The sequence below is a fragment of the Megalops cyprinoides genome, chromosome 2 (assembly GCF_013368585.1).
Source record: "Megalops cyprinoides isolate fMegCyp1 chromosome 2, fMegCyp1.pri, whole genome shotgun sequence".
NCBI lineage: Eukaryota > Metazoa > Chordata > Actinopteri > Elopiformes > Megalopidae > Megalops > Megalops cyprinoides.
Window position 1 is genome coordinate 42,035,505 of NC_050584.1, and position 22,420 is coordinate 42,057,924.

At 42.9% G+C, this 22,420-nt stretch overlaps 1 protein-coding gene across 2 annotated transcripts in view; it reads left to right on the forward strand.

Moving 5' to 3' along the window:
* The first annotated feature begins 2,736 nt into the window (after window positions 1-2,736).
* Window positions 2,737-22,420, forward strand: part of si:ch73-63e15.2 (protein strawberry notch homolog 2) — a 57,074-nt gene continuing 37,390 nt past the window's right edge. For both annotated transcript variants that reach the window (XM_036520924.1, XM_036520925.1), the window contains exons 1-3: window positions 2,737-2,898; window positions 19,031-19,235; window positions 20,332-20,414. In XM_036520924.1, the coding sequence (XP_036376817.1) occupies window positions 19,113-19,235; window positions 20,332-20,414 (206 nt within the window). In that variant the 5' untranslated portion in view covers window positions 2,737-2,898; window positions 19,031-19,112. The remainder of the gene's footprint in view (window positions 2,899-19,030; window positions 19,236-20,331; window positions 20,415-22,420) is intronic.

The window sequence follows — 22,420 nt, forward strand, 5'->3', positions numbered from 1 at the left end:
ATTGCCATCACATTAGTTATCCAAGCCACATGGGGTTCAAATTGCTAAAGGAACAGTGAAGAGAACAACAGTTCATAGGAAGGGTCTTAATTGGCACTATAGTAGTTCCCTTCACCAACAAAGCTGTAAAATGTGACTTGTTGGCTGTGTCTGACTTATTTATGATTATGTTGCCAGCCAATAGCTGGTAAATGTTTGGTGTTTCCTCCTTACAGTCTCTTCAAGAACTGGATGTTTTATTAAATTAATTGAGGTGAAGGTGATCATTTGTATTAATATGCAGAATGGTTGCACTTCAGGAATGGGGCAGACCGTTGCTGTTGTGTACTCTGAGGCCCTTCCCCCCCCCCCTTTTTGTCATTCTGTTGTTCAGAAATGTATAAGCAAACTGCCATCTCAATGGCACTCCACGCCCTCACTCTGGCACCCTTTGTTGAGAATACGATGACTGTGCCAGGAAGGAGGAAGTGATGTTTTACTGGAAACACCTGGACCTGTTCCAGCAGCAGCATTCATTAACACAGCAGGGTGACATAAACTGTAGTATTTACAGTAATAAAGCATATTCGTTTCACAATATAAAACATAAATGTTATTTAAGCAAATTACGATTTATTCATTGGCTAAGTTGGTAGAGGATTGCAACACTTTAATAGACAACATCACTACATAACGTCATCAGAAAATTTAAGTGAAAGTGAAATAACTGTAATTTCAATGTTACTCTGTATCCAAAAGTTCAATATAACAAGTAAGCATGAAGCTAAGCGTATGGAAACATGTGGAGAAAATCAACTGGACACTTCATAATTGACATAAGACAACAATGGATAAAGTGACTACATGAGATTGCCACACCTTATTTGTAAACTGAATTAGAAACTGCTGATAGACAGAAAGTATTCCCAAATAAGCACTTTATTACAATGGAAAACATGTTTATTAAAAATGAAAGATTGTAGTCAAAGACACAAGGATAATGGAAGGGAAATTTGATGATGCACACACTTGTTCAATTTTAAATAATTTATTCTAAAATCAGTAATTGCTTTTTACTTTCCATCAAATCAGATATTCAGGTATGAACAAGAGTTATAGACATAAAAAATACAGCCTTGTGAATAAGGTATTCGTGTTTATTATAATTATAATTATAATTGTTACCAGAAAATATTAACAAATATCATTGTGATCTTCACACTCTCATCTCACTTTTTTCAGCATGTTAGTGGAAAGTATCTTTTTTCCTATGTAGCTGCATAACACTCTTTTTGAGTAAGTCTGAATAAAGCCCCCCCCCCCCCCCCCCCACCTCATTTAATCATAAAATAGATTCTGTGCTGTCATCCACATAGGTGATATGGACTGAAAACCATGTTTTTTTCATGTCAGCACAGATCAGGTGTTTCTTGTCATTAATGTTTTGTACAGGAACATACGCCATTTTACTGCTCTGTTGTGACCTGTAACTCAACCCCATTAGCAGTTTCCAGATGTGTACCACCGCATATATCAGATTGGTGGTGTTGGGGGTGTTGGGGGTACTCCTTCACTCTCTGTAAGGGTTTACACATACCTTATAACATCAGCATAGTCAAAGACATCCATGTCAATTGATCGATCAACAACTGGACTGTTGTGTATCTACGCGTAACCGTTTGAGCGTTGAACGGTATTAATCCCGATAATCCACCAGTGGGCGTAGTTGGTCATGGGAAGAAGGGGCCCCTATGTTCCAGACAAAATAAATAAGTACGTACTTAGTGTCTTCGAAGTTCAAATCATCAAGTCGACAACATGGCAACATGGGACGTTCAACCGTATGTGCTCACTAGATACAACTGTAAATAAATGAGAAACGGGCACAAATTAGGTATCATACTGGGATGAATAAGAACTGACAAGTAAAAACTGCTAGAAAATATCACATTATATTCATATGTGTTTGGGTATTAAGTCTGAATTCCACAGACCTAATTGGATTCCGAAATTGAGAACCAATTCCCAAACACCTCCATCGTTTCATAATGTCCTGGCTCCCGAGGGCTCTATCACAATGTAGCGTTACTGCTCCGGAAATTGCACGACGATCTGTTCTTTCCGTGTATTGGACATGCCACAGGACGGAGCGCTCGAAATATGTTGTGAATGCTGAGTTTACGACAGTAGAATTATTGAGGACTAAAGCCATTAATTGCATGTCCTAGCTGTCTAGTTACCACACATCAAAAGAGGATTTAGGAAAACAAAATTAAAATTGATAGGTAGCTGATGTTACCCGGTTCAAAGCACAGCCGTCCTATAAACCCACCTGAATCTTTCATGCAACATTAACAAGCTAGAATTGTCCGTCGTTTTCGGTAGTTAGCAGTCGAGTCGATATTTTACCAGCCAAGTCGCGCAGACAAAGAACGGTTTTAAAACCTAGACTACTTTAATGGCAACACTGACGTTAATTTACACTGATTGTTCTTGCAACTTAGCAAACTGACCTAGCGAGATGTAAGCACAATCTGTTGACCGGCGTAATACTAACTTAGCTATATCTATACATTCTTCATAAAGAACTAGCTAGCCACCAGTCCTGTGTTATATTATTTTTGCTACGCTAGCTGGCTCTACAAATTCCCCCAGCACGAATAAAACAAAAGAAGGTAGCGATACATGTAGAAAGAAAATGGACAAGCAGATCTTTTGCCTTGAGGGTAGTGTCATGACGACGGCAACGGAAGTATCTTCTTTCCAATTCAAGATGGCAGCGTCTATCAGGAAGTGAGAAAAAACAACCCATAGAAGAATTAACATTAAAATCCCCGTTTTGGTTGAATAATAACATAAATACAGCGGAAGACGTCTGTTGAAGTCGACCAGGGGTAAAGAAAGTCACATTTCTTCGCGGTAAGTGTCCTACAAGATGGTTAAAACGGGTGAAGCTTGAAGTGATCGACAAAGCCGGACAATTAGCTAGTAAGATAGCTAGCTAGCTAGCTAGCTACCAACGTTAGCTGACATTATCGGTAGAGCTTCCAAGGTTTAGTTTGTGAGCTGCTACTACATAGAAACCATGTAAGGTGTTTCCTTTACTCTGGATTGTTTTCCCGTCTACTTACTTGCTGTTTGGACCAACTTCTATCGGCGACTTAAGTATAACTCGTGAGAAGAAACCTGCCTTCCTAGCTAACTAGCTAGATTTTCTTCGACGTGATAGCTTGATAACTAGCTGTGTTTGTCGTCTTCGAGTTGCCCGTAGTATACAGTCTTACTGAATATAAAGGGAGCTGGCTAGACTAACTTAACTTACCTAGGGCAACGTACTTAAAATACTAACTGTAGGTAGGGACTAACAGTATATCTTAAACAGTAACTTATCAAAGTTAGCTAATAATTGACAGTGTTTACTAGAAACATAAGGTTGTAATATAATAAAAGTTTTGCCTAGGTAGCCAGCTAGCGACCTAACCGACAGCTAGTAAGGTTTAAGTGTATCGCTGTCACTGGTTAACGTTAGCTGACTTACTGCAACGGTTTTCTAGTTAAGTCAACTGGATCGTATGGAAAGATGGAAAGTTATTAACGTTATTTAGGCAGCTAAAGTTAGCTGAGTTAGCCATCTCAAATACCTCAGTGGAAGATGCCACCCAGGTAGCAAGCTGGGTGACACAGTATGCCCACATAGTAACGGGGCTGAAGTTGAGTATGTGGGTATTTTAAAATGGTGTCTAACTAATGCTATCTAATAGGTTACAGTTGGTCAGATCTCCTGAGAGGTGTGCGGAATGGGATACATCTTTGATACAGAAAAATTTAACGTTTACTAGAAAAGTTGTTATAAGAATGTCAAACCCAGATAGCTAAGTTCAGCTAGTAACCTTTCCACTTTGCTTTTGAAATGCTTCCACTACAACGTCAGATAAATTTGCTAAGATAACGTGTTCCTTGGATCACTCCGATGGATGGTAACCCGCATTCTCAGTGATAGTCTGCCGGCCTGTGAATATACACTGCAGCAGTGTTAGTAATTCATACAGAGGCTCGGGAGATGTCCGATCGAGGCTTTGTAGAATCATTTCTTCTGAGATTAGTCCATATATTCTAAACAGCATTCCAGTCTGGAAGGCATGGGCTCATGCGCTTATCAAATCGATAACAACAGCCGGAGAAAGAAAGTGGCATGTACATGGAGGTTGTTCTGAGATGCATACTGCATACTGGGAACCAGTAGATTATTTGGACCCACGTTGAAGACATCCGTAGCAACACGAAACATCCACCTTTTTTCATCTCCTTTTCATGTTTTTAACAAGGTTTTATTGATACAGAAATTAGTGTTGAAGAAATATGAGCTGTAGGCAATTTTGTAAATGTCATAATCCATAATACCTCCAAGACTGGTGTATTTGGATTATGAGTGAGAGGACTGAATGGAATTTTTGAATATTTATCTAGTCGGTTGAGTTTTGTTTAAAACAAAGGAATCTTACTCAGTTACACCATATTTCGTTTGGTTACTGAAGGTTCTGTTTTACGTTGTCAGTCTTACCTGCATTGTCTTCTGCCTGGTTTGGAAAAATCACATTTCCAAGATGCAACCTGCAAAATCAGATCAGAAATGTATTACTTTAATATTAAACAGTGTCACCACAGATGTGAATTTTCAGAGGTCCTTTTGCTTGTATCTGTTGGAAGCTGAAGGATACAGTTAGTAAAATTTGCCATATCTACTGGTGAAATAATGAAGGTGTAGTATACTGCCATCAGCTGTATTGTTTGTTTTGTTTTGCAGATTAAGCATGTCTTTGGTTGATGTTAGAGTTATGTTTTGCACTCTCTGTGGTTTCCTGCCACATTTCAGTAGACTAATGGCTTATTTCAGTCAGTAGCCAAAGGATCAAATTGCTCTTGCAGTTAGGTACAAGCAGAGAACAAGAGGTAAGGTACAATTGATGCCCACATTTCACCTACCAAAAATGGAAGTGAAGTCAAATAATCAAGGAACTCTTTGGCTTATGTCATAACAGACGTTTCAGCTAATGATAATAAATATGAGAAGTGTGGACATAATGTAGAAGCTACAGGGTTATGCTTGTTTTAACATTGACTGTATCCTCATGGACAGTTGGACATATTTGCTTTTTGAGATGAGGGGCGACATCCCCCCATCAGACTCGGGGCTGCTTCAGGATGTATTTTTGACATTTACTAACATTTACACCCCAAACCATTGTAATGCATTGTAATTCTGATGCAAGCGGTCATGTACACAGAAATGGGCATTTAGTCTGAAGAGTCTAACCAGTAAATTGCTTTTGTAGGGAGTAATATTGAAATTGCTTCACAGTGTAGGCAATATTCTGATTGAACATTTATCTTGAGGAAGCTTAAGCTCTAGGATAAAATACATATAAATTAGCAATTTAATGTGAAACCGTTCCTAAACAAAATCTTGCACTGAAACCAAATTTACTTTTGTCGACTCTTTCTGTGGTTTAGGTACAGTAGTCTGTTGAGTCACTACCTCTTGAGTTTCCATGTGAGGAGAACAGTTTGTAACTGATTTTCCACATAAAGAGTAAAGTTTCACTTCAGTGACTGAAAGATATCTTCAGTTGACAGTGTGTCTTTTGTTTCTTGCTCTTTTTTTCAAAATGAAAGTTAGCCCACACATTTTTTCCTCTGTCTGTTGCTCTCTCTGTAAATTATTTCATATTAGAACCAGCTTTGCAATATCATTTTCAGTTTTATCTACTGTACAAACCAGAATCAGGCAGTGTAGACTATTTGTATACAATGGTGCTTTCTTAAATATATGAATTCCCCAGAAAACAGATTCTAGAATAGTTTACCTCTACGTATTTTTCACTTGACTCAGGCAGGCTGTGGATTCTCTGTAACTTTCCTCCATTCAGTGATGTTGATGACACAAGGCTAACAGATGCTAACATGTAGCTTAATCTCTTCTCTTGGAAAGATGTGTGTGAATGCTGTGCTTGTGTAAATGCAACTGGAGTGACTGAGAGGGAGGTGTTGTAGTAACACAGTCACATGTCACGCAGCAGTCTGGGGCCTGTTTGTACTTGTGGAGTAAAGAAAAGTTAGCGTAAGCGTGCCAAACCTGTACCTTCTCTTCCCATTTGTATTCTTCAGTTCAGAGCCAGGTTCCTACTGGTACCTACTCTTGCCTGAACTCTCAGTTGAGGAGGAGCCTTGACCCAACAGTGCTCCAGTACATGCACTTCAAAGCTGGTCTGCTTGGCGTTTGTGTTTTCAGGTGGTGGAATCAACTTTTTATTGTTTGTTCATGGCCATTTCACTCTCACTCAGGGGCTCGTGAAGGGAACATGGGTAGTTTCCACAGAAAAATTAAAACAATATCTTGTGTTTTTCTTCTTAGTATAATTACAACATTAATACAGTAGCCAGAAAACCAGTCTGGGGGAGGGGTGCTCAGCTTAGGACAAGTTATGGCTATTTTTTCAATTAAGTCATTTTTCTTAGTGTAGGTTTCCATCAGTTAATTATGAGGCGAATGACCTGAGCGTTTCAGCCCATCCGCATCCCTGGTGACAGGGCTCATTAGCCTCTGAGTGTGTCATTGATCGGCGGGCCAGTCTTTACACCGGAGGTTCTCCAGGCCTAATGGCAGCAGGCAGATTGTTTAACCGTTGGAGTGTCAGGCTGAAAAAAAGCTCAAACCACAGGCCTCACATTATCCTGCAGTAGTGTGTGAGATGGCGGTCAATAAGCCGAGGCTCCGCTTGTGCTGGGATGAATGAACATCACGCTGAAGCATCCGTGCAGTATAGCGCTGTAGAGTTACTCTGCATAGTTGACGGTGGCTCCTGCATGGTGTCGTGGTGTTAAGGGATTTAAAACCATCTTCTTTGTGAAAATGGTACTAAAACCGCAAACATATTTTTACAGTCAGGATTGGAATGAAAGCTCTGATGAGCTCATCAGTACTAAATTGCAGATTGCAGACAGCAGTTGTTTTAGGTGGCCCTTTGATTCCACCAGGCAACCAGAGCACAGTGTACATTTGTGATTAGATACGGGTATTGTTTTGATGAAATGCAGCCCCAGGTCAGCCCTTCTCATTGACAGCTGCTCTCATTTTGCTGTGCTTTTTCCAGCTGTAATTGTCGTCTGCCTGTTTTGCTGTGATCATGAAGAGTTGTGGATTATGTTTTGCGTTGCTGTGGTGGAGAGTGCTGCCTTGATTTAACTCGCACAAATGGCCAGAGCTGCTCGCCGTCAGCCCCCTCTCTCCTCTCCGTGTGTCCCGTCCGCTGACTGTGACATGTGGGTTTCGTGTAGAATCACTCTTTCCCCCCTCCAGCCAGATTTGGTGATAAATCTCATTTATAGCTTCTGGTTTGATTGGACTGATAGTGAAAAATGCTGAGGTTGAGGGGGTGGGGTGGTGGTGGTTGTGGAGGGAGGGGGTCAGGGATGGGTAATGGGTTTGACTGTGCTCCTGCTTTCCTGGAATTCGGCCTTCATTAGGTAATGGTTCATGTATTAAACATGAACCCAGTGAGACTATTGCATTGGAGGGGAAAAAAGGGGTTACTGTTCTGATGCATAATAGAAAACAGAGATCATTGTCCTTTATCTTAAGTTGTTTGTTTTAGACAGAAATCAATTTTATGAAGACCTGAAATAGAAGTTTTTTTAAATTGCATTTTTAAATACTGCATTGGCTAAACATTGATCCTTAAAAAGTGAATGTTGTCTGTTCTTCAATACTCCTGGAAAGGAAATGTATTAGAGAAAGGGAATGTACTTGTATAAAATGTTATCAACTGGTCTGATGAATTCATGAATATGCATATTGTCCCTTGCCAGGTAACTCTAACTCTAGCTGCCGGCACTGGTCACCAAACTCTTTATGTCACTGGTCCAAATGGGCCTGTAAGACATAATAATAACATGCAGTCTAGCGCTCTCTTTTGGGAAACGTGATTGAGTGTATGTTCTGACACGCATGCTGTTTTCCATCTTTTAAATGCAGATGCAATATTGCCTCACAGCCATTTTGACTATTATCAACAATAGCAATTGCACTTAGGGGCATACACTAGTGCTCTTCAGGCCAAAGACAACAACACATTTCAGTTATGGATGTCCCTTTCCACTGTGCCTTTCAGCTTTAAATAAACAATTTATTGTCTTGCGAACTAGTTTGCTGGCTTGCTAGCCTTTATATAGTGGATATGCTATAGGGAAAAATTACCATCATAAATGAATTGTCAGTATAGTCAATACTTGCATTTGGTCAAGCTGTCACAGGAAAAGCACTTTTCTCACTTTACACAGAATTGTCAGCAGCTGTGAATGAGATGGGTTATACTCTAGACAATTTTCTGCTTACTTTTTACTTTTCATACTGTCACAGCATGACACAAGCAAATTTTAAAGTGCTTCTATGTTCAAATCAACATTTGAGTTTGGATAAAGTTTTAAGTTTGTATAAAAGTGTACGGGTGAGATAACAGATTCAGAAGGCTTGCAGTGAGCGCTGAAATATTAACTTTTACCAAGTGTGATTTCAAGCATTCATGGTGATGCCTGTGGGAGGCTTTTTACTTCTCTATGTACGTGTGTAATTCTGGGCATTCTATTATAGGAGTGTGCCAAAAGTGGGAGGAGATTTTGCCACTAAAGGTGTAAGGTCATTTTCTGATCATTTGTGTCCTTTCTAATTGTCCTATCTTTACTGAAATGCAAATAAATTGTAGATAAAATTTAGATAAGTTATTTGTTTCAAGTGAAAGCAAAAGGACTTGATTGAGGGCTTGATTAGAGGGCTTTTACATATATTATGTAGAACTCAGCTTTATAAAGGGCTGGTTAAGAATGGTATTTATTTATCAATATTTTGCTTTGTGCTGTTGTCAGGAAAACATGTTTTCTGACTGAACATTGCACGTTTACCTTAGTCTTTTAAGTCTGTTATTGTACTTGAAACTCAGTGTTATAGCCTGTCAGGTTCTATCCATATTTACTCTTTCATTTGTGCTGTGCCAAAACAAGATGTTCTGGACTGTCAACCAAATTTCTATGTTGTTAGCACTGGAAACTTGGTGTGCTTTATGTGTAAGCATTAGCTCAGCATTTTCAGTTTGTCATCCTTCAGGGAAGATTTGGTTCTTTTGTATTAGCCTAGTTATCGCCACATGAAAACTGTCTTTCGTAGTAGAGCCGCTCACCGCAGATTCAGGTGGGTGAGCGTGAACAGTAGATGAAGCACCTCTGGTGCGGATGCTGCTAATTTTATCCTGCGCCATAGGCTGTGAAGATTTCAATTCGAAACCCTCCTGCGGGTGAGCCGGTACAGCTGCGAGCTGATATTGACAAGAGGGGGCCGTCAGGCCTCTCGCGCGTGTCTGGGAATTCTGGGAGAGCTGCAGGCCTCCGCTCCCACCTAGGGGCGGGGGAGGGAGGGGGGGTGGAGTGCTAGACAGATCACTTGGTGTCCAGCCCAAGAGCCGAGGAACACAGTGAATGTCACAGGTCAGGCTCCGGCGGGTGCTCCAGGGACCGGGGAGAGGAGCGCCGAAACCAGATCAGCCCCGGCTACACCTGTCCTGTGCGGAGAGCAGGGGCTCAGGCTCGAGGCTCTGACCACATGCAGCAGAGGGCAAGAATCAGACAGAGCCATACATGGTGTGTGCTTGCAAGTGTTTGCACCCGCGTACGTGCTCTCAGGCGTCTTCCTTTGTGTGCGTATGTGTTTTAGAAAGATGTATTACGACTGTTGCAGATGCCTCTCCCAAGCAAAATGAGTAGAAGAAAGCACTGCCACAGTGCTACCACTTTAACCCTGCTCTGACAAATTTAGTCACTTGCTCTATTTTACAACAAAGAAGAAAATAATTCATACCTGAAAGAATTAGGGCTGACCAGAAGGGCATCTTGCCTCCCCCAGCACGTCTATAGATATTTGAATGTCACATTCCATCTTGTTTTTCTTGTTGGTATTTACATTACACTTTCAGTGTGTTTGTAACATTTCCAGTTCTGCATCTTTTTGTAAAGACATGGTGTGGCTATGTCATCTTTCTGGGTTGAGATAGTCCAAGCTGATTTACATGAAGTTCTGTCTGAAAGACAAGCTTTTTCAACTCCTGTCTCCTTCTCTGGGAGGGATCCTATGTGAGAAGAGTGCTTATTAGGCGCTTAATTTCCTGCGTGTTAGACAAGCTGTGCCTTAAAGCGCAAGTCATGTTAAAGTTCAAAAATGATTGCATATTTTGAAAATTACGTAATTAAAATTATATTGTTTATACCCAAAAGCAAGTGATTAACAGTAGATCTGCTTGTCCGGGTCCAAGTGCCATTTTTTGTACAACTTAATGCTACAATGGGAGAAGCTCACCAGGTGCAGCTTTTACAGTCCAAAGACTTGAAAAATGGGAACCTATCACAGGAATTGATACGTAATTGTGGGAATGACGCTTATTCATGGGAGTGAATTTAGTGCATTGCACAACTTCCTCATGCACTCAAAGATGGCTTAAGTTTCCTTTGGTGATATTTCCCATGAATGGTGTTATTGAGAATTGTGTCTGCTTCAAGGTACACACTAAACCTCACTTCTGCTTTAATTATGAAGTATTAAACAGCAGTAAGCATCATACCATCATCTGTACATTGTGAAGGCTTAGAGCGATTTTAGCTTTTCGTTTCATGCAGGCAGTAATCTCCTTTCAGGTCAACCTTAAGTGAAATGCAATAAATAACATTTTGGCAGGTGTGAAAGGATATCAGAACAATGGAACACTTAAAAAACAGGAGCGGAGTCCAGCCTGATGTCCAAGTCATTTTGGCCTCGTCTGATTTCCCCCCCCCCCCCCGCCCACAGCTTTCCCGTCTCCCACAGCACTCACTGCAGCCTTTTAGCAGAGGGACCATAGAACAGTCTAAATGTCATGGGTGACCAATTCTTCTAAAGTGAAGCCCCGTCTTGTCGGGTTTCATTGCAACGCAGTGGAAAGTCACAGATGCGTTCTTCCATAAGGTGATTTGTTTGTGAGTTACTTTAATTTTCTATTAAATGTGGCGCATTATTTTGGAGAGGGCTTGTTACTTTATTATAAATGCTGTCATTTTGCTACTTTGTAAAATTACACACACTGCTTTCTGCAGTGGATATGTTGAGCACAATTTGTATTATGCAACTTTTGCACTAATTTGAAGGAAGTAAGATCTTGCACCTTACATTTTGGTGACACCTTAACGTATTCGAAGCGCAGTCTTCTCATAGCATTAATGAACAGCGAAAGTGGCAGGTTTCCTGTGAGGCTTATGTGACATCCTCTTTGGGGAGTCTGTGATGAAAGACGTGACTTCTTGGAAAAGAAGTAGAAGCCAGCAGACTGCAGTTTAATACCTTCTGAATTAAAGGCTGCTTTAATTCATTTCTCAGCTGGTAATGTTTGTTTCATCACTGGACATGTTTGATATTAAAACCAAAGCTGCTCTAATCATAGTTATATGTTATATAGTTTTATGGATACAGGGCAGCTTCTCTCTCACTTGGGAGCTGTGTTAGTGTTATCGTGCAACATACTTTGAACACATTTTGTTATTTCCTGCACATATTCGGCCACAACCAGAGTACATCCTGCGAATGCTGTGTCTTCAGACCACTGACTGGTTGCTGACCAATACCCAAGCCTAAGGTCTTGGAAAATGTCCCGTCGGCTCCTCTCCATTTGGACTGGGAGGAATGCACTAAATCAGGAAATGTGTGCAATGTGAATGCAATTCATTCGTTCAGGTTCTAACGGAGAGGAGCTTCTCACGTCAGGCTCCAAACTGCCAAAGTGACATACTTGATCAAGCTGAAATTCCAGGCTTTGCATGTGTCAGAATTCTAACCTTAGCCGAATGCTGAGCTGGACAGATGTCTTTGAGAGGGCTGAACCGGTCTGCGTCTGAAGCGTTGTTGAAGGTGTGGGCAGATGCTCAATTATTGGACCATTTTCCCTTGCATGAAGAGCATCTGTATCCTCCATCAGACATGTGTCCCCTCCATCCTACGTGTCTGTTGTGTGCTCCATCATCCATCATGTTTTTCTCCATCATACATATACGTTCTCTGCAGCGAGTGGACTAAACAGATGAAATTGTGAAGCAGCGGGGAAGCCTGAGTCTGAAGCTGCTGGAAAGCAGCAGAAACAGACAGGCCAGGTTCAGATACTTGCTTATGCTGCTGTCTTGCCGTTCCACATGGGAAGGGAAATGTCCTCCTTCATGTGCAAACAAAAGGAAGACCTTAAAACAAAAACTCCCTGGTTGGAATGGTTTTAGTGGGATCGTTAAATCCAGTGCCCTACAAAAATAATAGTAGAAATAAATACTGTTACAACACAATGATAAAACGAACACGTTTATAACTGGCCATAACTGTCAGAACCACCACCGTCTCCCGTTTTCATACAGTAAATATAAGTACACCTAGCTGTGCAATGAGGTAATCCACAGTTTGTTAGTGTCCTTAGTGTCAGTCGATGTGAGTGATAAAAAGGTCAGTGGGTCTGCGCAGTACCTTCTCTTAACTGTGGGCAATCTTGTTCAAGGCACTTCCTATTTAGCCAATGGCAAGCTAACAATTTACAAAGCCTTCGCATTTCTACAGTATCTAAGACAACCTTCCAGTTGATTGATGTTTTTAAGATAAAAAGGCAGGGAAATTTGAATAGCAAATGTAGTCATTGATCCATGCTCCAGGTGTCTTTAATTCTTTAAGATTTGAATGTTGTCTCACCCCTAGTCGTTAGTTTCCTGTTGTGTGCCACAGTAGGTTCAGTGTGCCATAAATAAAAATGGTTGGTGGTATTGTTTTGGTTGCTTTTCTTTTCTTAATGTAGCCTATACATAGCTGCACCTAGCTACCCTTTTTGAGACTCAGACACAAACTGCCACCATTGCTTGGTCCCCTTTGTCTTTTAACATAGTTTTTAATCAGTGTTTTTAAAGAGTTTAGCACAAGTGTGACTGATGACAGCTGTTGGTGCTTTTATAAGCAGGCAGTGAAGGCTGTTGTTGGTATGACTTGTTGTGCTCATGGGAGTGAATTTGAGTGGGATTGGAAAGTGTAGCAGACTATCAGTAGTATCTGCACTGGTAAGGTATAACACTTCTGTTTCATTCCATTAGTCAGTCCAAGCTCATCAGCATCAGCTTTGCAATGAAAAAAGGAGGTGGCATCTCCGGTTGCTTTGTGAAATTGTGATGTACATGCGCGTCCATCATCAATGAGCAAAAAAATCAGGTTTGCGGACAGATGATTGTCTCAGCTGTCTGTATTTGTTTATATTCAGCTCTCACATTCCTGTAACTGGTGTCTTGTGCAAGAACAGCTCTCTGGTTGTTTGACTGAGTTTTGCTTTTAGTACAGATTGAAGGGGGGGTTCACTCATGTATAACATGAGCATGTGAACACATGTGACAGCACTGATTGTGGTCTGTTATTACTACAGTCAAGCCAAAACTGAAGGTGAATGAGATCTCCAGATGCATAGATGATTTGAAAACTCCCAGGACTACATTTTTCCTATAGAGATTTGACGGGGACTTGACCTCATGGATATGAAGTGCAGAATGGCATGGGTCCACGTAGCATTTTGTAATTTGCCCTTTAAGATATAGATCCTTCATATTGGTGTTAGGCTAGTTAGTACAGAGAGAGTCCTCAGAAACATGCAGAGGGGCTGAATTCACTGAATACACAGTAACTTCCTAATGACACGGCTGTCCCTCCCTCAGGCAAATGTTGGATTCCTCCCAGATGTGGCTGTTCTCTGATCACACGTCCATAACAGATGCACCTTCCTGTCCTCCCATGGGGTCCAGCTTTAAAATGGGCACAGATTGTGCCAAACAAAGCATATTTAATCCTCAATTCTGTCACCTCAAATTGAGCTATGACTGTGCTTTGCCTTGTGTTGCAGTATAAATAAAATAGTCCTGCTGTAGTATCATCCTTATCCTGAAATGGATATAGATCGTGCCTAGGTGTAGAAGTAGGAAGTTGAACAATGCCCCATTTAACTGTGTGAAAGTGTTAAACTGGCTTGTGAGCAGAGTATCGCAGGAATCCTTGAGAGGTTTGAGGGGGCGGGCGAAGCAGAGTGCACGAGAAGGACTCGCGCGGATATTTGTGCTTGCAGTGTCAGGCCGAGATAGCAGCGGAGCCATCACAGGCAGCGCTTGGAGACCGGAGACTCCCTCCCGCGTGGGGGAAAAACGTGCCTCCTAATCTTTCCGCCGACCCTCTGCGCACAATTGGAAGGCTTCATCGAGGTTGTTTGGGCTCCGGAGCCAAGAGGCGACGTCAAATCCCCCCCCCCCCCCCGGGGTCAGGCTGGGTTACAGCGCGGTCCCTGACGCCACGACAGCGCCGCCGGCAGCTCTCAGCGAGATGCACCCTGCGGCGAGAGCCGGAGGGCGAAAGCCTGTCTCCGGTCAGCGGCTCAGTCGCGTCACACACAGGCAAACAAATTCAACAGCTGCAGTTAGTGTCACACTGACAGGACACACAAAGGTGTCAGAGAGACCAGCACGCTACATTTGTCAGTGGAACCCATCTTGTTTTGGGCTCCAGTGATATCAGAGGACCTACAAGTGATCACGCTTCCCTTCAACAGCAAAACGCACTGACACCAGGATTCCCGTTCTCTTTGACAGTAAACACCTGTGTTTCTAGCACAGCGAGGCTGAAGACGGAAACAGGGAGAAACGTGCCAGCCAGTCTTGAGGAGAGATGGTAAAAGCTACTAAGTGGATTCCGTCTTCTTTGATGTTGGCTGGCTTTGATCTATTTATATTTTACTTTAGCATTGTATGGCATCATGAAGCCACTGGGGTTGTTATTTCCCCTCCACTGAGTCCTGTAATGACAACTCGCCTTGAATTGGTGGGATCTGCAGTGCTGACTCTGAGAGGCGGGTGCTTGATTACAGAAAGCCGGGACAGAGCCGACACGAAGACACAATAATCATAACGATAAACGGCACCAAGGAAAATGACTGCTTCACAGACTGTAGCCTTGCTGGGTGTCGAACATTTTGGGCTGATGCTGGCATTCCCTAAGCCATTGTGTTATTTGTTAAAAGCAGCTTTTATTTCCTGCAGATTCACTGTCATGGACATACCATATAATGAAGTGTTAACAAATCTGCTAAGAGAAACATCTAGTTCGGTACATCCATTGTTATTCCTGCATTCAGTGAGTATGTAACTAATGTAGAAGATGATTTATTTTTGTATGGGCCTTTAAATGTTACATCATCATATTGTTTGTGGCTTGCTGGTGACATTTTAACCATCGCTGACAATTTGGGGTCACGCATCACTGACAGCTCTTGGGTATTTTTTCTTTCCTGTCTGATTTATTTATTCTCCCTTCTGACACAGTCGTGAAACTGTTCCCAAATTCTATAGGAGTGCGTTATTAAATGGAAAGGGATTGTGTTTAAAAAGGTCTGATTAATAATGCAGATTGTTTTGAATGGCGGTTACAGTGGCATGTGAATTAACTTTGTTCTTCTATGAATTTTTCATCACTTAATTAATCTGGATGGGTCATCATAACAAATGGGTTTAAGAGCATGTAGAATTATTTAAGGCTGTGTAGAATATTGTTTCAGTGAAACAGAATGCAGGATCAGTCGATTGAAGTTGTGCTTCAGGCTAGTGACAGATTAACTGAACTTTTTAAACCAGGTTTCAGCTTTGACAAGATGGAACAAGTGTTGCACCATTTTGGCACAGGAGTGCACTAATGTAATTGTTAATAGTTTTACAGTTTTCAAGATTAGAAACCCCTGGCTGACATTCTTGAAGTTATTTTCCCTTCAGGATTTACTTCAGTTGAATGTCTTTAGTTTAGTCCATTTCGGAATCTGGCCATAATGTACTGAAATGTTTTGGTCTGAGCTAACCCTCTTGAATAAGGATGTACAGTGGGTGCTGTGAGGATCCCATGATCCAGTCATGTGAAACCCCTCCTTAGCCTCTATGTTAAGTTTGTGTGTGTGTGTGTGTGTGTGTGTGTGAGAGAGAGCGCATACACAAACATATGCATGCATGTGTGTGGATGTTTGTATTCATGTGCCTGTGTGTGCGCATCTCTGGGTGTCTTTGCGCATTAAAGCGTACACCACAATTCACCTTGAAATGAAGGAGCAGGTCTTAAAGTCATGGTGAATGAAGAGGCAGTGAAGCTGGCCGCTGAGGGATTTTCCCCCTGCAGTAAGCTGGATTAGTTCGCTGATGGGGGAGAGGAGGGGAGAGTGTGCCTGGAGTCGGTGCCCACGTGCTGCGGGTAAGCTGGGAAAACAGGCCCGTGCCAGACGGGGCCCCTCCCGGCCAAAGCCACATCGGTCGGAGGGGTGCTCCTTCCACTCCGGGCCTGTCCCAGTTCTCAAGACGTGCCATCTCCATGGGATAGAAGGCTATTTCCTCTTGTTGATGGTCGTCCTCGTGAGTGCTGAGCCGTGATTTAGCAGATTAAGGGAGTCACACTTCCCTGGGTGACTTCCATGTGCTGCAGTTGGCACCGTGGCTCGTCAGAATCAGAGAGAACTTTAACCCCTGCCTGCCAGCTAACTAAACAGAAGCTGTGAAGAGAATGATACCAGAATGTTTCTATGATTCATACTAGAATGTAGTATGGATCATAGTCAGCTGATATAGCATCCAGGTTTCTGTGTATAATTTATAGAAAAACAATAAATTTAGCCACCTGTATGTGATGAATGCTATTTAAAGTACACTAAACTGTTGTATGTAGTAACTCTCCACAGTGTACGTCAGACAAATTTACACGTCTCATTCGAAGTTTGAGGAGGCAGACGAGGTGTTGTGAGTGCTGGGTGAGTTGGCAACGTGTGCGTGTTTCTGAGAAAGACACGGAGCAGTAGCCCTGAGTCGGGCCTTAATCCTTCCTTCCAGCAGCAGCAGCCTTGCAGCTGAGGTCCTGCTAGCGCAGAATAACGGCATCACCTCACAGCACATGAGCTCAGAGAAATACCCAGAGCACCTAGTCATGCTGTTTTTCAGATAATACATATTCTGTGATGGTACATGATTTTGAGATTTATATTGCTATGAAAAAAAAAAGGATTGGATTCAAGAATTATAGTCTTTAGATTATTGAGTAAGTTGGTGTACAGTTATTGCCTGCTTTCCTTAAGTTACCATAACTGCAAAACATCATAACAGGAAGCATATCAAGGAGATAAGATGAGGAGTATAAATAGTAGCTGACGCATTATTGAAGTTTTCTGCTGAGTGAAAAATACTCCATTGTGAATGGGAGCGCATTGTGGGGGCTGTCTGCTGTTTACCAGCAGCAGTGGCAGCGCTTTACAGGAAGAGGCCATTTCATAGCCCAATAAGCCCAATAAGCGTTATCATTGATTGAGTGCCCTGGGAGAGCGGGGGGCCGGTCCACCTGGCGGGGTCTGGCGCGCCGCCCGCGGGCGGAGGATGCGCTGGAGAGACTGCTGCAGTTGGGTTCCCTCAAGCCCTGTACAAGTTCTAGTGAGTATGCAGGGACGGGAGTTTTGCCGTTTTCTTCAGTCAGGGAGATGACAGCGGAGGACGTGCACCCGTGACTGCATTGCGCATCGACTCGTCACGCATAGAGAAAGTAGCGGTTCGAGGGGGTCCGTTGTTGAACCAGGCTGCATGTGACGATTAAGGAGTTGGGGGGGGGGGGGGGGGGCACGAGGGGAGCGGCGCATGCTCGGACGCGCAGGTGAAACGCTTCGGCTCGCCCGCGTTACTGCAGTCTGGCGGGGATGCCGTCAGAGCCCTGTGTTATTCCGCAAAGTGACGCTGCCGCCTCACAAGGACTCCATTCATCCCTCGGGCTGAGCCGGCGCGCATAAAAGCAGCCACACACGGCCAGGCGACAGCAGGGAACTGGCTGGGTTAGGTAACACAAAGGGCTGCTTATAGAGTCCCACGTTTGAGGTCCCCACCCCCCACCCCCCCCCCCCCAGAAAGATTTATATCCCCAGCACATGGAGAGGGTTAGCAGGTCTGTTTTCCCTGCCATTATAAAGGCAGTGTCAGAGAGTCATACACAGCATACACAGCATTAGCTGCTGTTGTGGAACGCGTGGGTGGACCGCCCCCCCGATGATACGGGGACATCTGTGGTGGGAATCCTCCTCTCTGGTGCGGTTGCCAGGCTTTAATGCTCACGGCCTCCCCCCTCTTTCTCAGGCTGCCGGGGCATGACCAGCCACACCAATTAAGCGAGATCATCAGAAACCCACAACAGAATGAATGTGCGCAGTAGACACAACTAAGCTAATTTCATCAGTTAGGTACAGGGTCAGGAGTAATAGCACAGTGAGAGCCGTGACATGTGAAGAGCACATTATATGCATGTTTTTATTTTTAGATCAGACTTACTGGTTAGACAAAGATGAGGACCGTATCATTTATTCTCCTGTGTGGCAGACTTGATATCAGGTTTCACCTTTTTTTATTGATCTGTCATTAACGCACTCCCTCTGAAATAGGGATTAATAGACATCTGGCCCTGAACTTGCTATTGATTGCTGTTTTATGTTGATCTGCTGCTTATGGACGCTCTGAATGAAAGTCAAGACAGATTTGGGCCCAGTCCAGGGCCAAGAGGGATTCTTTTCCTTGTGGGGAGGAACGTGATCCGACCTCTCACCCAGCAAGGGTCACCTCGTAGGCTTCCCTGTCGAATCTGTGGCCAGAGCAGATCATGACGGTTCTGTGTCCATGTAGGGTGGCGGTATAGCATAGTGTTAAGGAACAGGGCTTGTAACCAAAAGGTCGCTGGTTCAGTTCCCTACTGGGGCACTGCTGTTGTACCCTTGGGCAAGGTACTTAACACACAATTACCTCATTAAATATCCAGCTGCATAAATGGATAGCATGAAAAAAAACAAAACATCTATGTAAGTCACTCTGGATGAGAGCGTCTGCTAAATGACAGTGCTGTAATGTGACGTGACCTCCTGTCTGTTCGCAGGTCATGGGCAGAGCGCGGTGGCAGTAGGCCTGTTGTTTGACGAGCTGCGCGGGCCAGGCGCCATGTGTGGGCCCCGAGCCTGATGCCCATCCTCTCCACGCCTCCTGTCATGGACGGGGAGAACTACCTGCACCCCGAGGGACCGCAGCTGGACAGCACCATGTACGGCCTGGGCACCACTCCGCTGCTGCACTCTGCCATGGAGGTACGCTGCCCAAACAGCCCGCTCACAACTCGGATCCACGGCCATCTGACCCGTTCTGTAGACAGGCTGGAATGTGTCCCTCTCAGGGCTGTGTCATTCACTTTGAGTCAGATAGCCTCTCTGATTTTCATGGGAAAAACATCCATCTGTTTATACTGTACATATCCTGAGAAAAATGTCATTGCGGTTTACTGTTAAATGAACATTGTGTCCTTTATGTGTTTGGTCTTTGTCGAGGATACTAGCGGCTCTTTTCATCCAAAAGAAAAGCTTCTTGTTGAGAAAACAGTTGTTGCATGAATCAGTGTGTGCAATTTTCCAGTCCACTCATAGAAACAATTTGTTTGATGAAGCAAAAAGATTTACAGCGTGTACAATTTCCATTCGCTGTTTCCCAGTCACACTGAAGTTCATTCACACACAAAAAGGATCAATGGAACATGAAGCAGTTGGGCTGAAAAAGAGCAAACATTTCCGCTCAAACACTAATGTCTTGATGACTAAGTCCGGGTTATGTCTGACGTATGTGTGGTCTCAGTCTTTTCTGATGGAGTGGCTGATAAGAAGAGCGGGTCCTTGAACAGATTTGAATCTGATGTTAACCCTTGAAACACTTCCTCGCTTTCTTCTCGTAGGTCATCCAGATGGATGATGGCACGTGACACACTCTGCATAAGGGTCAGCCTTGAGCCTAGTGCTTGCTCAGACGAGCAGTAGCCATTCTCCCTGACCTGAACACAGCTAAAAAGGGAGCTATTGAAACCTTAAACTGTTGTTCAGGAGCACTCTGTTGGTGTCCTCTCATAGTATTTTATGGAATGAATGCACTGGTGAAAACAGCCAGCATCCTGCTGCACCCTTGTTTTTATGTAGGACTGGAATTTGTGGGGGTTTATTTTCAGCTCCACTGTGAGTTTTATAACGAATTCAGTGAACTTCAGTTTTTATTACTTTTTTATTACTTCTCTTAACATTAATTACTGCACTTGGTAAACCTCACCACTGTACTCCATAATAAAAATACAATGGAGAAAGTCATCCTCTGAATATCTGCTGATTATATTTTAAATAAAAAAAATGTGTCTCTCCTTTTCAGAGCCAGATGTACCCCTCTAGTTCCTGGGGCTTCTCTCAGCAGACTGCATATAACTTGCACTGTCCTATGCAATCTGGAAACCAGTAAGTAACGAGTCTCACATACACATCTGCTGACATTTGGTTATATTTAGCATTCTTTAGAACAATCTCCAAGCTGATGAATTCATGTATTTGTGGGATAAGGAACAACACCTTTGGCAGGGAAAGAAATGATATAATGGCTTGTGAGTAAATGTTAATATAGCTCTTAAATTGTTGTTATTAAATTGTTATTATTTTGTTTTCAGTGCCATATTTGGTGATTATGAACAGGTTTTGTTAACCATTTATTCACATGGCCATGCTACAGGAACAGCAGCTAACCATGTGTCTGAGATACAGTAATATGCGAGATGTTTTACCTTACCATTCAGGCTTGCATTACAGTGTTTACTGGAGTTAGCCTTGAACCCAAAATGTAAAATCAAGTGCTTCCACTGCACATTTTTAAGGCATTGGATGCAAAGAGCCACAGAACTCCAAAGCAAATCAAAGGTTAATCACTCCGATCTGTGATTTTGAAAGGGTGGGGGGGGAGGCTTTGTTGTCTTCCAATGGTGCCGCAGGGCTGTCACTCTGGAAATATTGGGGTGGCCTCCAGTCGCTTTATTAAATTTCATTAATTTCCTGTAATGGGCTGCTTGGCAGGGCATTATCTGTGCATCAGGGTGCTGACTGAGGCTGTTTCACTGTGTTGGATGAGATTTGCACACACACTTCTTAGACACCCCCCCTCCCAGAGTGCACCCTCCTGCCTCTACCAGCAGAGACAGCATCCAGGCTAAGACGGTGTGTCAGTGTTATGCTCTGGTGCCTCTGACCCGACAGAATTTAGAGCTCATGTTTAGTTTTTATTTTTTGATTAGCCTTAACAAATCTGACATCAAATTGAAGTACTGCTTCATTTTTTACATATTAGGAAAATGTTAGGGGAGTAAGGAAAGAAGCACACCTGACAGAAAGAACACTTCCTTTGATTTGCCATTCAAAGTCCAAAGTGCAAAGTGGGAGGATTGAGTTCTGTCCCTCCTGAAGTGGTTTTAACAAAACACCCCCAAGTCTTCCATGTCCAGGAAATTGTTCAGATAGAGTAGTCAGATTAGGGTATCCTGAGGCAGGGGTGGGGACCCCCCTAATGTAATTTAATAGCTTTGTGAGCACAGTGTTTTGAGTTTGACCATAAGATCTTGCTATTTATCTCAACCTTTACTCCAAAGAGTGTGTTCTTTTTGTTTTTCATTCTGTGTAATTTAATAGTTTTTTGTATATTTGATTTTTTTATTTGCTGTGTCTTTCAGAGTTTGACAGAGATGTTTTAGATGTCAGACACTTAAGACGTCAGCTTCCTTTAATCTAATCCCAAACAGAGGGGGATGGAGTTTTCTTCTCTCCTCTTATAGTGTCTCTTTGTTTTCTGGTGCTGTTTGAAAGCATGACTCTGCTTTTGTCAAAATGGGCTGAAAGAAAGAGGATTATGTGTTTTTTTCTGTTCTGTTAGTATGTCATGATCAGGTTGTAGAGTTTTGGTGTGTAAATGTTGTTTTGATTTGTGATTTAAATAAAAAAACAGGCAGGCAAAACGGACAGTGTTTTATAAGCATTTGAATTAAATTTAAGTGATGTTAACAATTTAACGTTATGACTGCCATTGTACCAGTTTTGTAAAGATGTATTGACTTTCTGTTTTCAGTCAAAGGGCATGCGCTAAAATCCTTGGCATGTGAGAGAACATGTATGTGGCTGTTACAAAGGAAGCACGCTGCTTATTTACCCGTTGCTGCAGTAGGTCTGCCGGCAGCACAGCGGAAATGCACTGAGAGTATTTATAGAAGTCATTGAGACACAGCGTGGATTTAGCCAGAGGAAGGTGTGCCAGGCACATGAGTCTGTGCAAGGGTTGCTGTGCGGCAAGTAAGTGAAAATACAGGCCGGATTTAGTAGTGAATGTAAATGTGTGGCTTTGTTCTCCGCTCTGCTTTGGTGGCAGCCTCACTCATGCACAGCTTTTGTCACTGTCACCCCCCCCCCCCCCCCCACCCCCACCCCAT